Source organism: Apodemus sylvaticus, chromosome 6, assembly GCF_947179515.1.
Source record: "Apodemus sylvaticus chromosome 6, mApoSyl1.1, whole genome shotgun sequence".
Classification (NCBI taxonomy): domain Eukaryota; kingdom Metazoa; phylum Chordata; class Mammalia; order Rodentia; family Muridae; genus Apodemus; species Apodemus sylvaticus.
The window spans coordinates 71,384,551-71,398,541 of NC_067477.1; the positions used below are offsets into that span (position 1 = coordinate 71,384,551).

Sequence of the window (13,991 nt, forward strand, 5' to 3'; positions counted from 1 at the left end):
CTGTCCCCCTTTTCCTCCTTCCCTCCCTCCCTCCCTTCTTTTTTTTCTCCTCTTCCTTCTTCCTTTTCTTGACACAGGCTGTCCTGGAACTCACTATGTAGACTAGGCCGGCCTTGAACTCACAGATCCACCTACCTCTGCTTTCCAAGTGCTAGGATTAAAGGCATGGGCCAGCATTCTTGTTTAAGTTTTTCAGCTGTCCTATCACACTCCTATGATTTCCAAACTCTTCTCTTTTTGGAATAGAGTCCATTCTTTGTTATTCTGATTCTTCACATTCACCATATCACAGAAAGGATTTTAGTTGTTTCATTTTCCATTTTTCTGTATTGCATCTTCCTGATACTCAAATTTGTTTAAATTTTATATGTAAATGTAATTATTTTCTTTTAAAAAGTCTGAATATTAAGACATAAATTTGTTTTGTACAGCATATCTGTCCTATAGTTACATTCACTAGTGAGTTTTGTGTCTTCTGCTCATTCTGGGATGATCTGTGGGAGAGTTGGTGTCTGTGACCCGCCCTGGCTATTCATTTTCTCTTCTATGTCTTTGAATAATCCTGTCCCCCAGCCTTTGACATTCTCATGGTCCTCTTGGCTTCCAGGAACTTGGGAGTTTGCCCCTGCAGAGTATTTCGCGCTACTGGAAGTTGTCTAGTTCTTCCTCCTTATTCTTTTATCTCCTTGTGGCTATGCATTTTTTGACCTGTTTGAGCTCCATTGAATTTTGTCTGTTTCTCTATTTGGCTGTTGATAATTTTTTGTTTGTTCTTTTAAAAAAATTACATTTATTTATCCATTGTGTGTATGCCGTGGTGCAAAGGCGGAGGCCAGAAGATTAACTTGTGGCAATCTGTTTTCCCCTTTCTCCATGTGAGCTCCAGAGATGAATCTTAGGTCATCAGACTTGGTGACAAGTGCCTGATGATCTAAAAAAGGGTATTTGGTTGTATGTCTAATCTTTTAATGAGTTACTGTTGTTCTCCTGAGATATATCAGTGAAAAAAACTGGGGAAGAAAGTATCTGGGTCAGAAAAATAAAACATCAGGGAAAAAGACTGTGATAGGCACATCAAGATGTTATTACAATCAGCAGCACTTTCTGGAGATGGCGAGAGCTCACACAGCTGCCTCTGCTTTCCCAGAGTGCTACCTGTCACGCACAATATATAGGCAGCTTGCTTTCAGGGTAGCCACCTGTCCTCTTGAAATGGAGCCACAGTGGTGGGCTGATTCTTCATAGATTACAGTGTTGAGGTTTCCACAGTATTAGAAGCCACAGCTGTTTAAAGCCAGGCACACACTCAACCTTCTGGACTCCCACTGGATATGACCTTGTAAAATCTCCTAGTTCTGTTGAGCCCAGTGCAGTTCGATGAAGTTGAACCATGCCCACTTGTTTCCTGCTCAGTCTGTCTGTCTGGTGTGGTCACTTGAAGGGATCAGAGCTTTGGCTTCCAGATCCATTTGCTCACATGTCGGACTGGACGTTTCAGTTCCTGAAGTTTTCTTTTCCCCTCAAATGCTGCAACATTTCAAGAAGTTGTGAAAAATTGTCATCCCGAATGTGATGATCTGGGAGGGGACATTTCGGTGCAGATGTTTTTCTTCTTTTGAGTATTACTTAAAAATCGGGAAACTTAAGGGTATGAGTTGAAATGTTGTCCCCATCTGGAACCAGTCAGGATGTGAGCCACATGAGCCCCACACACATGAGCCACAGACTGGAAGCTCCTGTTATGCGACAAACGTTTCTGAATTTCTTTTTCCCCTTTTTCTTTTTAGTACAGCCTCATCTACTGTATGAAGATTGACCTTTCTGGTGGCATACCAAAGTATTAAATTCCTTCCCAATCCCCTTAGGTCTAAACCTGCTCACCAAGTGGGTGAGCTTATTAGGTGAAGACACTTACTTGTTCTGTTGGACATCCTGAGTTGGCAGGTTTGGGTGAGCTGCATGGGTCCCATGTTAAATGCACCTCTGTGCAGCTGTCATTGAAAGTTCACAAAGTATTTGACTCTGGGTGGCTGGTGAGCTGGATTCCCAGCCCCTGCTAACGACCCTGGCAGGAACTTGGGGCAATGTGCAGAGAGGAACTGTGGACAGAGGTATACATCCTCTCTTTGGCTCTGTCATGCGCCAAAAGTGACTCTGGGTGGTACTTAGCCTCTCTGGCCTTGTCTCCAGGTATGAAACTGGAGCTGCTGTGAGAACTGATACATCTTTTATTCATTTACCTTTCCTGTGACCTACGCCTCTGCTGAGGTTTCCTGAGACAGGAACCGGTTGTCGAAGCAGAGGCGCACTTAGAGAGGCAGGTAAAAGTCTTTGTGAACCAGCCAAGTTGTGGACTTGATGGTGTTGGCTTGTTGATCTGTCTGGCCTGTATGACCCTGACAGTATGAGGCACCCACACTGGTAACCCATGTCAGGATGGGCAGGGGGAGTTATGGGTAAGGAAGACTAAGCTTTTCCCAAAGAGTTATACCAAGAAAGGAACATGAACTATCTATCACAGGGCCCAGGGAATGTTCCCACCCCAAAACCTTGGAAAAAACCTGCCCTGTCTTTAGCAAGACAAAGCATTTATGCAAATTTAAGGCAATCTTGAAGATAGTTTTACTTTTTTCAAGATTCTTGTATTATTAAGACATTTCTCCCTTCTCTGACCTCCTTCTAAACCTTCCCATAAATTCTTCCCCACTCTCCTTCAAATTCATGGCCTCCATTTTCATGATTATTGCATATATAATATGTAAGCATGTACATATATATTACTAAACATAAGCTGCTTGCTCCTTATGTTATGTGTAGGCTTTCAGGGCTGACCATTTGGTATTGGACAACCAATTGGTGTGTGTTTCCTGGGAAGACTATTTCTGCCCCTCCCTATAGTTGCCTATAGTTGTGTAGGGTTGAGGCCTCCTGGTCCACATTGCTTGCCCACTGCTATCATCCTTACTCTACTCTTACCTGGGCAGTTGTCTTGGTGAGACTTTCTGGAAGCATCCTGATGCCTGTCTTTTATCTTTCCACTCTTGTCTTTTGCAATGTTCCCTGAGCCTTAAATATAGTAGTGTTTTGTATATGTATCTACTGGGACTGGGCTCCATAACTCTCTATTTTGGTTGGTTGTGGTTTTCTATATTGGTATCCATCTGCTGTAAAGGTTTCCCTGATGAGGGGTGAAAACTACACTTATCTGTTGGTATGAGGAGAAATGTTTAGATTGATGTTAGGGAATTTTGCTGGTTTAGTAAATTAATGGTTACAGACTCTCCTCCAATATCCACTTCACTAGTACTGAATATTTAGCTAGTTTCCCATTACCAGGTATGTTTTCCCTTTTATTGAGCAGGTCTTAAGTCCAATTGGAGAATTGCTAGTTACCTCCAAGGTATGTGTGCCACTATTACACCCTGAAGAGTTTTTGTGCTATACTGACCATTGATGTGGTTTACAGGTGCTATATCTGGGTGGGACTGTGGATTTCCTCTCTTTGTTGGAAGCTTGCATAGAGCCTTCTGGTACCATGAAAACTAGTCCTCAGGGAAGAGGCATTCCAGTCTGTTCCAGCTCATGGGCCTCTGCACATAGTGTCAAATATGCATGGTGTCTTTAGCAATAGAAACTACCTTCCACTTCTGGAGGACAAGGGTAATAGCAATAGGCTGTATGTACTGAAATCACTATTAATGGACTGATGTTAATCTGTTTTAGATCCTGCTTTTTTTTTTTTTTAAATGAAATTGGACATCCCAGAATTTGGTGCATTTATGTTTTGGATAGCAATATCTTCTTGATTAATTGTTATCTTAAGTAAAATGTCCCTCTTTATTCTGATATGTTTTAGTTTGAGGTCTCTTTGGTCATACATTAGTATAGTGACATCTTGCTTCCTAGTGCCATCTGATTGGAGTACTGTTTGTCTATCCTTTTAATCTAAGGTGGTGCCTATCTTTAAAACTAAGATGTGTCTCTTGTAGGTACCAGATAGATGGATTTTGTTTCTGGACCCATTCAGTCAGTCTATGTCTTTTGAGTAGAGAATTCAGGCCATTGATATTTAAAGTTATTATTGAAACATGTGTTAATTGTGGTCATGTTTTTTTTTTTTTTTTTTTTTTTTTGGTGTTTGTTTTCAATGGTGTTTTTATGGCTTTATATTTCTTTCTACAATTCCTCGGATACGCTCTCATTCCTTGCCGCAGCCTGAGGTAATGCTTCCCGTACTCTCAAGTTTGGTTTGTTGAATATAATTCTTTCAGGTTGTTTATATTGTGGAAAGGTTTTTCCTATTTGATGTTCTGTATGCTTCTTCTATTTGTACAGGTATGTCAGTCCTTAGTTTGTGGAAGTTTTCTTTTATGATCTTGTTGAAGATCTGGTCTATTCCATTGACTTGTGATTCTTCTTTTTCATCTATGCCTATAATTCTAAGGGTTTTTTTTTTTTTTTTTTTTAAATATCCCAGATTTCCTGCCTTTTCCTTTGGTGTGTATGTGTGTGCATTGGGTGGAATGGAGTCTGTGGACAGAAACTACTGGGTTGGTCTACAAGATATGCTCCTGTTCTAAGCCTGAAGTGTGGGGTAGATCTGGCTGAATGGGAAGGTTGGATGTAGCATGGAAGAGTCCTTTTTGTGTGTTTTAAATATTTGTTCTAGATGCTCTACTTTATCTTTGAGTCTTGATAGTCTATTTTCTGCTCAATTCATTTTAATTAAAAAGCTTTTCCTTTGAAATTTCTACTTGAGCTACTGGGTTTTTCAATTTCATCTTTACTTCAGCTCAACTTTTTCAGTGTTTTAAATCTCCTGATTGAATTCTATTCTCACGTGTTGGGCTGTCGTCATTTCCATCACCCTTATTTTTTTCTTTGGATTTATATCCTTAAAATAGCCGTGTCATTTGGGCATCACTTGGGCATTTATTTTTCTTAATTTCATTGAACTGTTTGTCGATTTATTCTTTGATGAAGTTTGTGGTTGTTCTCTTAAATTCTGTGTTCTGGAACCAATCTTAATAATTTTCACTGGCATTCATTTCTATAGTATTGTAGGTTTTGGAGAGAAGATATTGGCTTGGTCTTTCATATAGCTGGCATTTCTGTGATGGAATTTGAGAACACCAACTTTTGTTAGTTCTGAGTGTGTTATGGATAGAGCAGGTTGGATATAGCAGTTAGAAATGGCTTGGGTGGAATGGAGTCTGTGGACAGAAACTACTGGGTTGGTCTACAAGATATGCTCCTGTTCTAAGCCTGAAGTGTGGGGGTAGATCTGGCTGAATGGGAAGGTTTGATGTAGCATGAAGAGTCCTTTGGTTTGAGGGTTAGGTAGGGAGGATCCTGGCCTAACCATAGAGCTCCTTTGAGGTGCAGGCAAGGGAAGGCCAGACTAGGCTGGTGCACTGGTTGTGGGACCCAGGCTAGTAGTGGGCTGAAGATGTAGATAGGGAGATCAGGAGAACTCAATTGGTTAAATGCTGGAGAATGTGAAAAGTCTGGGTACCAAGTGAGGTGGTTGGAAGCTGTGTAGAATCATCTATGAATGGTTTCAGGTTTGAAAATATACATTTACTAATAAAACTAGTTCTTTCTACCTTATTTCTAAGTGCTTATCCCCTATACCATTTGTGTAGTTTTTAACCCAATAGAGATTTTCCCACCCTGAGCAAATGATAGCTATGCTAACTCCTCCATTACTGAAGAAATGGGGATATGGGTTAGCTCCTCAGTAGCTGAACTCCTTGTTTGGCTAATCTTCAACAATTTTCGCCCTGCTCCAGTTGCTTTAGATAGGACATGGCTTTGCTTTGGTGTAGGCAAGATGAGATGAAGCTGACCCTATATCCTCTGCAACTCCTTTTCTAGGTGATTTCTTTCCCTCTCTGTTCTTCCATTTAACCACATGCATGCTGGATCACAACTTTTGCAGTACAACTCTAGCCAGTTTCTCTTTAGGGAATCATCAGAAGCCATGCACAACCAATACCGTGTCAGTGACTACTTATCAAGGGCTGTGATTAAAAACATGAAGCATCAACTTATTTTGGAAGTTTCTGAGAAATTTTTGGCCTTAGATGGCTGCCCCCTACTTCCTCTTGCACTTCAATTTTTTCCCACAGTTGCTGATCAAGTCCCTAAACTGATTAAGCCTTCCGGTCCTTGTCCGAGCCTGTTGTGTGGGGAACTAACCTGTGGCAATTGGTCTAGATTTCTATAGTTGGTTTTCAAGTTTCAGTAAATAAAAGACACATTGAGAGAGTCCCAGAATGTGGTATATTTTAGTAAATGTTTTTGAAAAAATGTTTATGTAGGTTGGGAGCCAAGAGTGTAGTCTCTTGCTGAGAACTCAAATTCAGTTCCCAGCAGCTGTGTGTATGTATGGGTAAAGTCAAATACTTAATTCTCTGACACACAAAATCCACTGTTGCTTGGCATGGTAGTCGAGGCAAGCCCCAAAGCTTCCTAGTTGTTCTCTGCAGGGTCTACAAGATTTACTAATTGTCAGTATCTTAAAGGTAGCTATTTCATGTATTCTGTTCGGATTTGAAACTATCTGTGCTGGAAGGGTAAATCTGATGGTTATCACTGTCCTGGCAGACAGTGCAGGCTCACCTAGACATCCTTGTTGCCTGTGGTCCTAGGAGTGATGCCTCTTTCTATCCTGACATCAGGTTTTGTGTCTTTTCACATTATTTTCATCAGTTTTGCCCTATTTGTGCTTCTATGCACCAGCCAGCTCAGGTTTCCACAAGATAGCAGACCTTGTTTTCAATAGATATTTTCTTACAGTCCAAGATCAAAATGTCACTGGGGCTGGCCTCTGGAGAAGCCTCACTGGATAAGAGAGAGATGGTGTTTCTTCCTCTTATTAGTCACAGATGATCAGTTTCTGATTGTTTTTTAACCACATAGGGTCCACCTCTTTTGAGTTAATTTAACCTTAACTACTGTGCCTCACTGAGACCATCTTAGTCTCTGGATTAGTGCTCACATGTGAGTTTTAAGGGGACAGAATTCAGTATATAGCACTCTCACTGATTTCTATATCAATAATTTCTTTTTTTCATATTAAAACACCTTCACATTCTAAGATTTATTATGATACATGTATGTATCATACATGTATGATACATGTATGTATCAGAAGATAAGCATTGGAAATCAGTTCTCTCCTTCCTCACGTGGTTCTGTGGGTTCAAATTAGTGAGAGCATCAGGTAAGTCATCGAACTAAGCCATCTCTCTGGTCCTTTTTTGTTACATAAAAATTTTTTCTAAGTCACGATGGACAAGTATCCAGACAGTTTCCTGATCTTGTAACCATGTTTCTGAGCTATAAAGATGACTTTGGGCTCTTTACCTGTAACAGTGCATTTTAGTGTGTGGTATTTTGCAAAGTTTTCTCAGAATTTGTTGGAAGTTTTACCTCCAATTTCCCAATCTTTTAGATTATTAGTCAATTAGCTATTTCTGAAATGGTTTATTATTTTAATCATTATACAGTATATGAAATATAGTCCAATTATTAGTCCTAATGTAAACAGTGGTGTGAAAAGCCCACAACCAATTCTATTAATCCTGATGGCTTCATGACAGCATTTTAAAATGTCCTGTAGGTACATCATTCAGTAATCAAGTGCATAGAGTTTATTAGTGCATCCTTTCACATTTTATGCCTGTTCTGCAGAAATTTCTGCTGTGCCTTTAACTCCTGAGACAGATGTTTCCTAACTTCTGACACAGATCTTACTCCAGATTATAATTATTGTATTATCAAACTTCAGTGCCCCACGTCCTAGTGTCTGACTTAAAGTGAGTAACACTGAATGAATAGTTAGTGTTCTCTGGGGTACTGCACATTTTTACTTTCTATTCAGGTCTCTCAAGAATGGATGTTTTGTGTCTGTCCAGTGCAAATCATATGTTGCTCTATAACATTTTATAAAAGTCTTTACTGATGTGTGTGTGTGTGTGTGTGCATGCACTTAAATTCTCCACCCAAAAAATCCAAAAGCAATGTGGGAAACCGTTGGAAAAGAAATGAAATGTAAGTGGGGACATCCTCAAGCAACGCTGGCCTGTGTGGCAACAGCAACGCTCACCAACTTCACCTGACGCTGTGAGCTGTTTTAGTGTCTCTACATTGGGATTCCTTGTTCCCAATGTATGTTTTCAATTTTTCAAACAAGAATAAGCTAAGTTATTTCTGAAATGGTTTATTATTTTAATCATTATACAGTATATGAAGTATAGAATTTCTTTAAAAATGACTGATTCTGACAGGTTGCAGATAGGGCATGGCTATGGAGAAGGACACATCTGGCTCTTTTTACATCTATCCAAATTGATTACTCCACTGTGGTTCTTCTGTGTTATTTTTGTCCAAGCTGTGACAGCTAAAATGAAAGAAAAAATTATAAATATAATTTTTCATTTTTAGATTCCAAAAACCTTAGGTTTCCTACTTACTATATACTCCTAGAACAAAACATTTCAACAAAATAACTTAACATGTTTTCAAATATAGCACTGTCATGGCATGTAAATATAAACATTACAAGTGAACCCTGGGCATAAGGAATTGATATTAAACTGTATGAAATTCTTTATAGAGAAATGTAAGTTCTTAAGAAATATAAGTGCTAACAGCTCACCATATACTTTTTTATATTCCTAAAAGATTATTAAAAGATGAGAAGGAGGAAAAGGAAGGAACCCCATTTCCAGTTTGGGATGGCTAGAAGAACTCCGATGGAACTAACTCTCCCAGAGGTAAGAGTATTAAGCTTTCAGAAAACCCACAGAAATCAACTCCCCGGAGGCAGTGGAGAAAAACTTAAAGCAAGAAGGTTCTAGAGATGACTTAAGCCTAAGAGGGAAATGTATTAGATGACTCTGGTTTTGTGGTCCTAACTGGTGCTGCGCAGGGCAGGCAAACCTGTGACAGAAATCCTGCAAATGATTATTTTGCCTGAAGAATCAGAACAGAGTTTAGGGAACCAAGTGAGGGAGAAAACTCAGAAACTGTGTGTGTGGGACTCTGTGTTTATGGGGGAAATGTAAACACACAAGTCACATTATACTGCCTAATCTGTCTGTAAATGGAAAGAGAGAGAATGAATGAGGGCATGGGAGGGGCTAAAGGGAGAAAAGGGAAAGAGAAAGAGGAAAATGAGGTAATATTTTAATTAAAAAAAAAGACAGCTTAAAGTTTGAGTTCAAAAACAACAACAACAACAACAACAACACCCTGCTTAATGAGTGACAAGTCAGTATCTCTAGAACAATGACATTCATTTGTCAGAACACAAATCACAAGCAAGGCTTAGGCGAAAAGGTAATAGTAATAGAAGCAACCGGAAAATGTAACACTCTATGGGGAAGACAATGCAAAAGGACAGAGACAACCCACACTTTTCAAATAACAGAGTCTTAAAAAACCCAACCAAACCAGCAACAACAACTCAAATGAAAACAATGGAACTGCTACTTAACCTCTTTAAGGAGAACAGAAATAGAAGAAAGATTCATTAAAACTTGAGATAGAAACAAATGGTTCACTTTGTTGAGAAACCGAATCCTTAGCAATTTGTGGACTAAGATATAAAACACTCACTCACTCAGTGACGTGTTTGTATTGTGAAATGCAACATCAGGAAAACCCCAGAGAACTACATGGTGAAAGCCCACCACACTCCTAGGATATAAGTGCTAAAGACTGAAAATCTATGTGATAAGGTGCCATACACTGTACTCATCTATGCCTAGGCACGGTAAAAAGTGCAGGTAAAAGATAACCGTGAGGCTGGTAGGATGGCTCGGTTGGTGCCCACTGTGCAATCACAAGGACCTGAGTTCAGATTCTCAGGACACTAGCATAGGCTGCGTGTGGCAGTGCACATCCAGAATGTCTGAACTAGTTGGGCAAAGACTAGTGGGATCTCACTGATCTGCCAGACTAGTGTATCAGTGAGAGTTCATCGTAAAAGCAACACTGATCGTGACCTCTGGCCTCACAGACACACATACCCCAAAGAAACACCTTTACACTGCATTACAGTTGTACATCTGTCGCCACACAAGATTGAAAGTGGCATATCCTCATCTGGCACGCACCATGAATGGGGCTTACAGGGACCAAGTATGTGAAGGCTTTTACACGCTGCTGCAGACTTAAAACATCAGTGCTTGAGCTAAGCATCTGCCATCAGCAACTGCCACACAAACTGTATGTGCTACACTTCTCTGTGACTGGCAGTATAGTAGGTCTGTTCTCACCAGCATCACTAGGCAACAGAAACTTTTTAGCACTGTTGTAATTCTGGGACCAGAGTTGTAAACAGTATCCCCAAAGAATAGTAGAAAAAAAAAAAACCCAGGCACATAAATATGTGAAGCTATCAGTAGTTGAAAATTCCCTAAACTTAGTACAAACTTGTGCATTTGGAAAATTGAGTATTCTCCACAATAATATCTGTCTGTCCATGTATCCATCCACCCACATGCATCCATGTATGAAACTCTCAGAGAATAAGTACTCTGTTAAAAAGAAAAGCCCCGTGTTGGTGCTACTTGAGACGTCTTTGAGCTGCCCTCTCCTCTGAGCACCTTTCCTTTGCCTAGCTCACGCTTCAACCTGCTGGAAAATGTCTTTAACTGAGCATCCGACTCCTGCTTATAAACTCATTAGTCCTTAAATTCTTTTCAGCATCAAAACCATGGGTCATGGGTTGGCCTGAGTTGGTTCCTAAGTTGTAGGGAAATTCCAGGGAGCTGAGGGTGACAGTGAGAAGCTGTATCTCCTTCACCTAGACCCTCAAATGCTGACATCTAGACATTACTGATCAGGCTACTGGGCCTACCAATTGAAGACAACTACGATCAATACAGTTACTGAGCACACTAGTGGTATGGTTTAGAGGACTGGGTGGGGCTGAGCTTGCTCAGCTGTAGCTGCCATTAACAATAAAGTGAACATGAGCATATCAACTGCGCGTCGACTGTCGACCAACAAAGGAGTTCCGAGCCCCAATACCATGTGCCTGGCAATAGCAGACATGTCGACAGCATATAGGAAATGCTGAATTCAATTTGGCCTACTAGGATAACTTCAATTTTAAATAATTACCTTTTCAAAAGAGTTGGGATTGTTAACCTTATTAAACTGTTACCAGAACTGTCCTTGTACCCATAGTGAAACTTAGTAGCTAGATGAGCTTCTGCTCTAGTTGATTTGAATTCAACTGAATAACTGATAGCTTTTGAAGAAAAGAGACCCAACAGCCACTTGTTTTATGCTAAGAGAAACAACTAAAAACAAGGCACACTTTACCTGTTTTATGAACTGTGTAGCATTAAAAATCTCACTGCAGCCATATAAAATGTGCTTGCCTTGCTTTGCCTGTAAAAAGCGGAAGAGAGCTCAGATATATTTGTGCAACAAGAAATAGTATCAACATTCCCAGGGATGAGCCTGCCGGGCATCCTGGAGAGGGGTTATTCTTCAAAGTCTTTTGTCTGATAGTGGTGCTGTATTTAAAATGTGTATGTGTGTGTATGTGTATATCCTAAACTGCATAAACACACAAGAATAAGGTGGTGAAGTGGGCACAAGCATGCTGTTTTCTTCCTTGTCCCTAGCTTGGCAAAGATTTCTCCAGGGAAGTAAGTAGCACCATGTTTTCCATATCTATATAACAGAAAAGGAATAAATAGCAAACACCGATCCTTTGCACTGAATGAAATCAGGTATAATTTTAAAGACACTCAGCTCACGAAGTATTCCAGTACTAACCTGTTCTTAGGCTTGCACGCATGTGTACATGCAATATAAAGCAAGACTGGGGCCCTGACAGATTCTGAAAAGCATGATTGTGGACACACAATCAAGTGAGACTCCTGGGAATTATGTGCTCTCCTGTTATGTTATAGTTTCTATTAATGCCTATGTAATGAGGGCATAAAGAGTAACAATCATACCTTAACAACAACTGAATAATTAGGAAATGTCACTTTATAACAATAACCAATTTTCCAGCCTGTAGATTTTATTTTGGTCTTCAAATTAGACTTAGTGCCTCATGTATTTTTTAGTTTTCTGCCACTCTGTGGTTTGCAGAAGGATTCTAATTCTAATTTGCTACTTTAAATGTAGTGTATGTTGCTGATGTAAGTTAATACAATTGAATAAAGCATGTATTATTTAGGTAAATGAGTTCTATAAATCATCTTAAGGGAGACAAATCTTGGAAGAGTTTGGTCTCTAAATATTTAAAGTACATCAAGAGATTGCCCAAATAATTTATGAAATATTTTTTAATTCAGTACAATTTTAGTAGAATCATGACTATGACAGAAAAACTGGTAACTTGGTAATTTTCTCTATATACAGTATTTTTATTACTTTTATAAGAGATGACTTTTGCCACTGGCCCTGAGTGGCCCTGAATCCCTAGGCTCAAGTGACCCCCTTGCCTTGGCCCCCCTCCCCCCAGTCACTGGGACTCCAGGCATGTACCATTTAGTGTGCCTTGCTCACAAGTATAACTTAAAAGTCACCTCCTGGAAAGAAGTTATGCAGAGGTCAGGATGGACGTGCCAATGCTAATTCTCTAACAATAGGAGACTCACACCACCAAGAGACAGAACAAGAAGGCTCAACTGTACCTTTATGTAGTCAACAAGATTCTGATACTCAATATAGTTGCCTCCTCCTACTACAAAGACAATGGCCTAAGAGTACAAAGGGGGAGAAAACACAGTTAAAGCATTTTAACTTTTAAGCAGTACGTCTTTCAGTCTGTTAACTGAGATACAATGACTAAGACTACAATCAAGCCTTTGCTGCCTCAAAGTCTAACTGCAGTATCCAATCCAGTAACAGCGAGTAAGAGCAAGAGCTTGCTCTGAAGGTTAGTTCTGGATTTTTATTATTTGCTGTAGGCAGAAACACTGAGAACCCAACATGCACCTTTCACCATATCACTCACACTGAGAAGTGTCTGCATTCAAATGAGCATATAGTCACATCTTCATAAACACTGGAATCACTGTAGAAATTCCACATGTCCTCTCACTGCAATCCAAAAAGACTCCTTTTTCTGCTATACTGCCACGGGTAAGCTTAAGCAAAGCAGAGCAGTACGAGTTGCTGGGGACCTCCAGGCTGTATCTGGGGTGTGCCGAGATGAATTTACCTGACTAGCCAGTCACTGATCAGAAACACTGCTTATGACAAACAGTTCTTTCTCAGGGCGACTGTTACATTATCTTTCTTTTTTAGGAGCAGAGAAGTGTTTTGTTAAACTTACCTCTTGGAATGGACTTTTGTTCCTAGGAACTGAGCTGCAATAAAGAGAAACTGCACTGAAATGTCATCCTTGGCTTCTGTTATGGGTAAGATGGGTATGGGGACGCACGTTCGTGTGCGCTGGGAGCAGCACTAACAAGGTACTCCAGGTCCACCGTCTTAGGAAGCAGGGGCTTCTTCAGTTTTGTAGAGGAAGGAGCTAGAAGGTAGATATCTCAATGTCTAAAAGGGAACGGGACAACCTACTAACAAGTGACATAAACTCCAGATAGCCTCTATGACAAAGAGAGGAAGGTGGCAACAGGTGAAACAATGCCACATGCAAACAGTAACCCCTCCTTCTGCATCTTCCTCAGGGTGGGAACGGAAATGGGAGGCCAGATCTACACTCTGCATTAGCTTCTTATTTACCACACATGACATTTAAGGAAATAGTAACCTGGCATCTAAGAAATCCAAGTTGTCACGTATCAGAGTTAAAATGCACACTGTGACAGAACTTCAATCTCTTCCAATATGAACTGTTTAGTTGTTGAGCATACTCTGCCATCTTTTCTTACTTCTATGGCCAGTTTAAATATCCTATACTCCACAAAAATGGATAGATGTTCACCTCATCAAAATGTTGCAGTAGTTTAATCCCAGAGTTTTAAGTTTTTCGGAGGTAGAGA

At 40.1% G+C, this 13,991-nt stretch overlaps 1 protein-coding gene across 2 annotated transcripts in view; it reads right to left on the reverse strand.

Moving 5' to 3' along the window:
* Nucleotides 1-8,211: 8,211 nt before the first annotated feature.
* Scfd1 (sec1 family domain containing 1) overlaps nt 8,212-13,991 on the reverse strand; it is a 73,120-nt gene continuing 67,340 nt past the window's right edge. Inside the window, exons 22-25 of one of the 2 annotated variants that reach the window (XM_052185889.1) lie at nt 13,322-13,355; nt 12,678-12,743; nt 11,344-11,412; nt 8,212-8,407 (exon numbers count right to left, since the gene is read on the reverse strand). In XM_052185889.1, coding sequence (XP_052041849.1) covers nt 8,384-8,407; nt 11,344-11,412; nt 12,678-12,743; nt 13,322-13,355 — 193 coding nt within the window. In that variant the 3' untranslated portion in view covers nt 8,212-8,383. The other variant, XM_052185890.1, reaches the window with a different exon arrangement.